At 37.4% G+C, this 10,742-nt stretch overlaps 1 protein-coding gene across 2 annotated transcripts in view; it reads right to left on the reverse strand.

Moving 5' to 3' along the window:
• Positions 1–10,742, reverse strand: part of WDR33 (WD repeat domain 33) — a 107,817-nt gene that overhangs the window by 18,736 nt on the left and 78,339 nt on the right. For both annotated transcript variants that reach the window (XM_017548428.2, XM_017548429.2), the window contains exons 8-10: positions 2,031–2,157; positions 464–618; positions 291–369 (exon numbers count right to left, since the gene is read on the reverse strand). In XM_017548428.2, coding sequence (XP_017403917.1) covers positions 291–369; positions 464–618; positions 2,031–2,157 — 361 coding nt within the window. The remainder of the gene's footprint in view (positions 1–290; positions 370–463; positions 619–2,030; positions 2,158–10,742) is intronic.

The following is a 10,742-nucleotide window of genomic DNA, read 5'->3' on the forward strand; positions in this document are numbered from 1 at the left end:
AAGGACATTTACCCTTTCATCCAAAGAGCACTTCATAAGAGAAAATACTGCAAGCATTATTTCACTAACAGAAACTAGGAAACCAATTGAATCCTCCTTTAATGACTTCCATATCTACAAACAGAGGTATATTTTTTATTCCAAGCTGGATTTACAAAATTGAAAACTGCAAACAGTCTCTAATATAGGATGTATGAACACAAAAAAATTAGAAAACTATCTTGTCTGCACACATTCAGGTGCTCTCTTAAAAAAATACACTACTTTTTCACATCATAAATCTTACATACCCAACATGCCAGAATAACAAAGAACCATCAGACCCTCCACTGGCAAAAAGTCCTTCATGAACAGGATGCCAGGCCACAGCTGCAAAACAAAAACATGGGAAAAGACACAGTTATCAGGATCTGAGAATCTATAGGTAACAGTTGTCAATGAGAATCATACCACAACCGCTAACCTGTGGCTTCTTTCTTATGACCTCGGAAGACTTGAAGCTCTTCTTTTAGGTTTCTGATATCAAAAAGTTTACAGAGATGGTCACGTGATGCTGTGAGCAGCCAATTGCCATTGAGATTTAATTTCACTTCCATTACTGTGTTTTTATGGGCATGACTAGAAACAAAGAAAAAAAGGTCAGAATTCAAAACAAGTGTAAATATAATGGCCACTTTTGTTGAAAAGCAAATGGATCAACATGGCAAGAGATAGGGCCTAGAATGATAAAGCATGTAACATTACAGAATCACATTTAAAAACACACTTGAAAGTAACAGCACAATGACAGAAATAATACGCACTGCCCAAACACAGACAGCTCTCATCAACCAGTTAAAACAGCAGCAGAGGCCGGGTGTGGTGGCTCACGCCTACAATCCTAGCACTCTGAGAGACCAAGGCGGGTGGATCGCCTGAGGTCAGGAGTTCGAGACCAGCCTGGTCAACATAGTGAAACCCCATCTCTACTAAAAATACAAATATTAACCAGGCATAATGGCATGCCACTGTAATCCCAGCTACTTGTGAGGCTGAGGCAGGAGAATCACTTGAACCCGGGAGGTGAAGGTTGCAGTGAGCCAAGATCGCACCAATGCACTCCAGCCTGGGTAACAGAGCAAGACTCTGTCTCAAAATAATAATAAATAAATAAATAAATAAATAAATAAATAAATAAAACAGCAGCAAAGCTTCCACTGAACAGTGAAGTTTATCCGTGAAGCAGGAAAGCACATGAATACAGAAAATAATATTCAATAAAGCTCATTACATTTCAAAAATTCAATGAAATTTCTCTAATTAAGACAAAGCATAAAAATGGACACTGGAAAGTCTGAAGGTTAATTTGAACTAAAAACAGTGCAACAGCCCCCGGCCTGCACATCTCCAAGGGACCATTCACAAGGCATTCCAGGTTGACATGGCCATTGGGGCTGCACAACAAAGCAGCCTTGCTCCAAGCAATTCACTTTAAGTATGGTTCTCTTCCCAATCACAAAGACCATATAGCTACTTGGTCAAAAAAAGTTAACAGATTCATGTAGCTGTGGATGTTCACAAATAACTGAAAGAGAAAACTAGATTACACAGCTGCATCATACGTAAGCACGTCACAAAACATAAGAACTGGTTCAAAAACAGAGGAAACCCTCTCGAAATAGATGTTGTAACATGGAGAAGGCTGGGATGTGTCTAGTAAGGGGCACACACACCAGCTCCTCACAGTGGCACAGGTATTCTGATGAAAGACAACAGGCTAGAATAGTAACTACCTCTTTCCTCATCCTCCTCCCCACCCTCACATAGCAACCAAATTAAAGTTAGGTCTATGTGGCAGGACAAAAACAAGCCTTACTTCATTAAGAGTTCAGAGATGAATCATAATTAATAAGAAGTCTACAGATCCAAGTCCATCTGTTGCCTAAATGACTTTTTCAGAACTACATAACAGAAAATAAAGCTGAAAGTTAAAGGATACACTGCTTTGCCCCTCTTTGTTCAGGGGCTAAGGTGAGATTCCTATCACTTACAGTGTTGCAAGACTCTGCCCAGTCTTGGGATCCCAGAACTTGATTGGCTGTTGACTATCTTTACTTCCTGAAACAACTAACCCTTTGGTTGGATGCCAGTCTACACATTTCACATCAGCACCATGCCCTGTTGGAAACAAGTTAGGATTAAAACCTAATTAGCCATATGCATTTAAAGTAGAAAAACCTATTAAATGTTTTGCTCTCAGTGCTCAGTCAACTTGAAATGTTTTCTGTGAACTCTTTGGCATCTGTGTCTGGAAATTTCTCAGATACAGTATCCTCTCCTCCTACGTCAAGACACACAAAAGCCAGTCCTCTTCTCCTGGAACTAAGTGCATCTTCTCACCTACTTGCCAGAAGTCTGTTGAGGCTTTTGGAAGCTGTACCTCTCAAGACCCGTATGCAAAGCTTTTGAAATTTCTCACGCTGTTCCTGATTACTCTATGAGGCACAATCCCTGCACTACTTCAGTTGTCCCACTTTCTGATAGTCCTTACAGATGAACTTGATTCAACCTGAAGTTAGGACTCTGGGACCACCATTTAGGAATTTAGGACACCACTTATCAGATGGAAAGACAGGAAGAGAATTCCAGCTTTCAGCTCCTGTTTACTGAAATGCAGGAGAGATATACTCTTCACTTGATTCACACATGTTGTGACAGTCAGATGAGGTAACAATAACTGCTATCCTACTGCAGGCTTACTACATTTAGGCAGTGTATTGACCACTTATAAGCATCACCTTTGTAAATCCCCACAAAATCCTGAGGAAAATATTAGCATTATCTCCTTTTTACAAGTGAAGAAACAGAAGGGCTGTAGGGGTAAAATAACATATCCTAGATCCCAAGGCCAGTCAACAAGAGCAGGAGCGAGGACCTGACCCTGGTCTGTGGGATTCCAGAGATGGTTACTTCAGTAACCACCATGCTAAGGCATGAGCTCACTTCACGAGTGTAATAGATGAACTTACTCAAAGTCACAAATGTGGAACATGAAAACTGAAAACAATGGGTATGATTTTTAAAAAACTGGATGTTGTACAAAGCCCCAAGAATATTTTACATAACAAATGAACTAAGCAGGAGGTGAGGAGTGAGGAAGAGCATTCAAAAGAGCTTCCTTCTCTACCCTGCATTAAATCCAGCTTCTGTGAAGTTCTGAGGTGAAAACAAGGAAGGATACAGAACTGAGACAAAGGGAAGTGAAAGTGGAAAGAAGAGATGGGGTAGAGGCACTGTCAGTGATTTGCACCAGTTCGTAAGGGGAGACATTTGGGTCTCAAATGGGCATGAGTTTATCCCAACAAAATATCCCATACTGGCAAGCATGTAGGGAGGTAACAACTATCTGGAGAACAGTTTGGCTGTATGTATCAAAAGTATGAGAAAGTGCATCTCCTACAACCCAATAATCTCATGTCTCAGAATTTTAACATTAGGAAATAATGGATACACAAAAGGATATGTCTGAACATTTGCATACTGATGCAATTTGGTTTTAATATAACACAAATACATGTTACAAAATCAATTGCAGTGTGCTATATGTACTCAAAGGAATGTGATGCACCTACTATAAATGATCCTATAGATGATTTAATGGCATGATTGAAATGTTCATGATACTGTTTTTTTTTTTTTTTAATTACACCAATCAGTGTATACCATCACTGTAAAAGGCAGTCAATAACACGAATGACTGTGTGAGCTTATCTAAATAAAAGAAAAAAGCCGAGAAGTCTAGATACCAAATTGTTAACAGAAATAATATTAAGCTGGAAGGTGGTACTAAGGTGATTCTCTTTCCTCGTGTTTATTCTATATTTTTATATTTTCTACAATGAACATATTTTGTAACTGGGATCTGAGGGTGGGAAGGGGGAAGAGAGGTTTTGCTGTTGCTTTGTCTTTTAAAAAGAAAAACAACTGAAGATGGAATAATTGAAACATAAACATACTTCAGTCCCCCTTGCTCCTTGTTTGACTTAAGAAACTTTAATTAATGATTTAATCCTAAAAAGCTATGGCCAGGGAATTTTAAAACTCTATGGGCCACTGTCACCTAAAAATAAATATTATATATAGCTATGTATTCATTAATCAATCAAATTTGAGATTATGAAAAATGCATGAGAAAGCAGTTTCCAATTACAATGCACTATACAAAAAGTTCATATTCTTAACAGCCATCTCTATCTACCCTCATCTTCTCTAGGACACATTTACTATATAAAGAATGTATGCCCGTTTAGTTTTAATATATATTTAAAGAAGTATATGTAAAAACAAAAAAACTATGAACCCAAAAAGGAACCACAAAATTAAATAAATTTCAGCTACATTATTTTCTAATATTCTCTAAAATGTATTTAAGTAAAATTCAAGTAAGTGAGGAATCCCATGAATTTAGCCATATCCATACACATCACAAATACAAATCAAACTGATTGGTAGTGATTCTTGGATATAATGTTATTCATCCCTGTTCTTAATAAAACCAGTAATACTAGCAAACACATGTATTTATGTACAGTACTATTCTAAGTGAAGTATATGTAGTGACTCATTTTATATCTGAAGACTGTAAAGCACCGACAGAGTAAAACATTTGCTTGGGACCACAATGATGATACAGGGCAGAGCAGAGATCTGAATGAAGGGAGCTGGCCCCAGAGACTCTGCTCTTAAGGACCATATGATACTGCTTTCTTAGATAGGAAAAGGTTAGTGTAAGAGTTACAAGAGCAGAAAAAAACAAAACTGTGTCACTTCCTATTTGCTTCTCCATACATAAAGACTCAGTGAAAGATGGTACCTAGCAGACAGTGAACGGGAACAAGGGAGAGCCTATTCATTTGTTAGCCTTTACATCATTTTATTTTTGAATCATGTGCATGTAGTATCTAATTTTTCAAAATTAAATACAAATAAATGAAGTTACTTAAGAAAATATATGAAAATAGTATTTGTAGCATAACATTTATGACTTTAAAAATGAGGACATACACCAACACACCTTTGCTCAAAAATGCATACCATGTATGTCTGAAAGAGTACAAAAGAATCTGGTAATATCAACTGGCTCCAAGAACTAGGTAGCTTGGGACACAAGGGAAAGAAAGAGACTTTTCACTATACACTGTTATGTAATTTTTCAGCTTTGAAACACATTAATGACCTATTGAGAAAATTCCATTTTAAAAAAATTTACTAAACTTACTACATAACAGTGGATTACCTCTGGAAAGCAAGTGTGAAATCTTTACAAACAGCATACATTAAAAGATTTATTTTACTTTATTTTTTGAGACAGAATCTTACTCTCTCGCCAGGCTGGAGTACAGTGGTGCAATCTTGGCTCACTGCAACCTCTGCCTCCTGGGTTGGAGCAATTCTCCTGCCTCAGCCTCCCAAGTAGCTGGGATTACACGTGTGTGCCACCATGCCTGGCTAATTTTTGTATTATTAGTAGAGATGGGGTTTTGCCACGTTGGCCAGGCTGGTCTTGAAATCCTGACCTTAGATGATCCACCCACCTCGGCCTCCCAGGGTGCTGGTATTACAGGCGTGAGACACCGCATCCAGCCTAGAATATTTTAATGTAAGGAGAAAAATAAACAGATTAATCTGGAATAGAAGAAAATTGACATGCAATTGCTTACTTCTTCAGGGAGAAGTGGCTGAATTTCCAGTGAAGTGAAAAAAAAATTCAAATGATAAAATTCTACCCTCACATGTCAATGTTAATATATTCAGATTCAGAGGAATAAGACCAGTAGAGATTTATCCTAAGAATTTAAGTGGATTAAAAAAAACCTTTGATATGTAAAAGATGGCATTTGAAGTCTTCTTAACAATAGCAAAAATATTGGAAACAAATTTTAGAGTGGAATTATTAAACAAACTTCACCACAGCCAAAAACTATTAAAATGAAGATTTTCAAAACAAAAAAAGTTCATGAAATAATGTGAACTAAAAAGCAAGCAGAACACAAATTATACATGCACATACATATTTTTATAATCATCTTAACATAACCTATGTATGTACACTTTGTACATGTACATTTTGTTCAGGAACAATTTGGTATGATTACCAAAATGTAGATATAGATAAGCAGAAAATGAAAATCATGTTGAGAATAATGGAAACAAAGATGAAATTTTTCTATCCCCATTTCCTCTAGTATAATATGGTGGTTTTAAGAAGAAACAACATGGATTATAGTTTGTGTGTTTGTAAACTCTGGTATGTTTTTGGTTTTTGTATAGGTATATTTTTAATATGAATAAAAGAAACACCACTGAATGCAAGTTACTTTGCTAGGTAATATTTTCCCATCAAATTAACAAAAATTGATCAGGCATGGTGGCACATGCCTGTAATTCCAGCACTTTGGGAGGCCAAGACAGGTGGATTGGTTGAATCCAGGAGTTTGAGACCAGCCTGGGAAACATAGTGAGACCCCCATCTTTAAAAAAATACAAAAATTAGCTGGGCATGGTGGTGCACACCTGTAGTCCCAGTTGTTCAGGAAGCAAAGGTGGGAGGATCGCCTGAGCCCAGGGAGGCGGAAGTTGCAGTAAGCCAAGATCGTAACACTGCACTCCAGCCTGGGCAACAGAGCAGGACCCTGCCTCAAAAAAAAAAGAAAAGCAAAAATTAAATTTGCTGGCACTCAATATTAACAAGAGAGAGAGTAATAGGCACTCTCATCTGTAATTGGTTGGGAAGCAAATTAGGACAATTTTTGGGCAAGGCCATATGGCCATCTCTATCACAATCTTAAAGGTACCTAACCATTGATTCTATCAATCCTCTGCTAGGAATTTACTCTATGACTGCAAAAGCACACCAAAATTTATGTACAAAGATATTTACTGCATCTTGTTTGAACTGCCAAAACTGGAAATAACTTAAACACGAATCAAGGAGAGGTTATTTAGGAAAATTAAGGTAAAGACATATAACTGAATACAATCCAGCTCTTAAAACTGAGGCAGAAATAAGAACCTTTTGGGGGTGTTGGAAATGTTCTGTATCTAGATTATAGGGTATTTATGTGTCAAATTTTATAGGATTATACATCTAAAAAGGGTAGTGTTACCATATGTAAATTATACCTCAGGGCCAGGCATGGTGCTCACACCTATAATCCCAGTACTTTGTGATGCTGAGGCTGGAGAACTGCTTGAGCCCAGGAGGTACAGACCAGCCTGGATAACACAGTGAGACCCTGTCTCTACAAGAAAAACTTAAAAATTAGCCGAATATGGTGGTGCAAACCTGTGCTCCCAGCTTCTCAGGAGGCTGATGTGGGAGGACTGCTTGAGCCTGGGGAGGTCAGAGCTGCAGTGAGTTGTGATTGTGCCACTGCATTCCAGCCTGGGTGACAGAGGGAGATCTTATCTCAAAAATAAAATAAAATAAAATAAATATATATATACAACACACACACACACACCCTCTCAGTAAGCCTGCCTTTTTAAAATATAAGCGCAAAAGCAAAGTGTAATATGGTTCCAGCTAGTAACAGTTTTTTAGGAAGAAGAAATGGTATGGGAATAAGAAAGTGACATTTACTCTTCTATACTCCTGAACCTTTTTATTTGAGACAGGGTCTCACTCGATTGCCTAGGCGAGAGTGCAGTGGGAATTTGAGCACAGGAGGTGGAGGCTGTAGTGAACTGTGATTGTTTGAGCCAGGCTTCCCGGTAGATGGGACTATAGGCATGCACTACCATGTCTGGCTAATCTTTTTATTTTTGTAGAAATGGAGTCTCCCTGTGTTGTCCAGGCTGGTCAAATACTTCTTAACATGTACTTTTATTATTTCATTTAATGGCAACTACTTTTGGTGTCCCTCTATTCAAAACTCAAGGGAATGACTGATATCAATTAATGCCTTCGTTTGCTAATAGAACAAACCAGTGCCTGTGGTCCCAGAAGATGTACCTCAGATACTCAGCAGGGAGGTTTTCACTGATAGCTCTCACGCATGGTATGGATGCATTAAGTTTCAGGATATTGAGGGTTCTGCGAAGTGGCAAACCATACATAAAAACTTAATCTTATCTAAATTATTTCATAGAAAAATGATTAAGAACCAAACACGTGGTTTATTAATTCCAAACATTACGCGTAAAGAAAGCCTCTACACTAAACTTGATCATTTCATTTCTGAGGTACAGAATTTCAGGATACAATCATTCCAGGCTCTTTGTGATTCCCCAAATGTGAAAATTCCAAGAATGTAGTATTTGTAATACTGAAAGAATTAATACGGACTGAATGGAAAATTCACCCAGGTAACAAGAGTTTTTGTGGCCTAGTTACTAGACGTTATAGTACTAAAAACATCTCACTAAAGGCTCAAGATTTTAGTACTAAAAATTTCTTGCTGATGAAAGACTAAGCATTTTTTCAAATAATTAAACTTCTCAGAATCAAGCCCCTTTAAAAAAAAAAAAAGAAAAGAAAGAAAGGGGGGAAAAAAAAGGAAGATAAAATTTTGAACAGCACCAAATCTGCTCCAGGCACTACAAAGTCCACCATAGGCACAAAGTGTGGCCCTGCAGGGGACTGACAGGAGTCTACAGGTAGACTGTGGTGGGTGTGCATAATCCTCACTAGGATGGCAGAGCTTAAAGAAGCCAGTGACATGGGCACATGAAAGATTCAGCAGTAAGACTTGGAAGTACAATTGCAAAATTCTATAATTAAGAGATTCCGGTTGTATATCACTATATAAAGAAAAGACCATTATAAATCTGTGTGGAATTCCCTCTGAACGCAAATACCTAAGAATTTAACCTGCATTGTCCCATACGGCACCTTTTAGCCACATGTGGCTGTTTAGATTTGTTTTAGAGTTAAAATTTTAGTTTCTCAGTCATATCAGTGACATTTCAAGTAAGCAATAGTCACATGTGACTAGCAGCTAGAATATCAGAAGGAGAGATACAGAATTCTTCCATCATCACACACAAGAAAAAAACCCTATTGGACAAGAACCGGCCTTAAAGAAAGTGTCCCTTTAAATTTCCACAATCTTATTTTATCTTAGTTGTACAACGAACAGGAACAACAAAAAATGATCTTTAAATGATATTGGAGTTTGGGAAGACCTGCAAAACTATCCAGACCTCTAACTCTGCAGATGAAAACACTGAAGCTGGAAAGGGTTAAGGCAGTGGTGGGAAGGGGCCCAGACTGTCTTCCTCCTCATCCAATCCTATCTTCACCTCACTAAATATAACATCCAGATGAAGTGGACAGTCCCTTTTGTTCCAATCACAAATCAACTTTCACTTCCTCCACTGTAACTGAAGAGCTTGTACATGACAACTTCTGTACTCCTTTCCACCTCTTAGAACTATACAAGAAAATAATTTAGGGATAAATACATAATGATTTTGACTATTTAATAAGTAAACATTGATTCTGAAGACCAGAGTCTTGTTCAGAACATAGGAAAGTGGCAACCATAACCTAACTCCACCAAAAGATATTCCAAATATTGAGTTATTTTAGATATTAAGCATTGAGAACAATGAGTTTGCATCATTTCTTAGCTAGCTATCTAGCGAAGCATTCCCTCAGGGTCCTAGCTAAATGACCAATGACAGAATTAGCATCTCCTGGACACAGGTGACCTGCATCCAATATGCTAGAAATGTCCAACTTACTACTTTATAATAATTATTTGCAGAAAGCGACCATTAATAGTGCATTAAAATGTACAGAAAACAGGAAGTAAACTATTTCATGGATTCTACTTGTTCATTCTTTCACATATTTATGTACTCTTCCACTCATTCATTAATTCAAAATAAATGTGCATGATGCCAACATTTATTGAGTTCCTATTATAGGTGCTCAACCTCTCAAATATGTGGTCACCAAACAAAACGAGACCTGAATATTGGGGGAGTATCTGTAGGGTTACATAGTGCTAGAATAATAGCTTTTTGAGAAATACTTAGAATAAAAGTCTTTTGAATCACGATTGAAATTAAGCTTTGAAAAAACACTAATGCATTTTTAAAGACCCTTCTCCACAAAATAAAAACAAAAAACTCTGTCTCCTTTTTAAAACATGCTATGTAATCACACTTGAAATAGTAAGGGATAGAATACAAACAAGATAATTTTCCTAATGAAAAAATGCTTAATGTGTTAAAAAGGAAATTCTAGAAATAAAATGCAAAGACTCCTTAATAAACCTTAAAATTCTAAGAATAACATGATAAATGGTTTAGGCATTAGATATTTCGTGAACACACATTCTAGACTTGCTTTGTAGACAGTGAAGCCTTGTTGTTCATCAATTCCTATCCCAGAACCATAAAGTGTAGTGCAGTGAAGGCTAGAACCAGTGAGCGCAAAAGGTCTGTTTTTTTACTATTCCCTTAAAGGAGAAGGTTCCCTGGCTTCTGTGAAACTGGATGTAAACTGTTGTGCCCTGTGCATTTTTCTCAGGCCCTCACCCCTCCTCCACCTCACGGATGCTAAGGAACCTGTCACCCCAAACAGCTAAATAACCCTGTCTTGAGACAATCCATAGGATCCCAAAGCTCGGTGAACAGTCTGAAAACCAATACATAATAAGTTTTATTTGAAGGTCAGAAATTGTGTTCATGTTCCCATTTTATTTTTCCTGGATCAGGCCATTTTATGAACAAATCTTAAGAAAAATTTCTTT

The sequence above is a fragment of the Cebus imitator genome, unplaced genomic scaffold, assembly GCF_001604975.1.
Source record: "Cebus imitator isolate Cc_AM_T3 unplaced genomic scaffold, Cebus_imitator-1.0 Scaffold207, whole genome shotgun sequence".
Lineage (NCBI taxonomy): Eukaryota > Metazoa > Chordata > Mammalia > Primates > Cebidae > Cebus > Cebus imitator.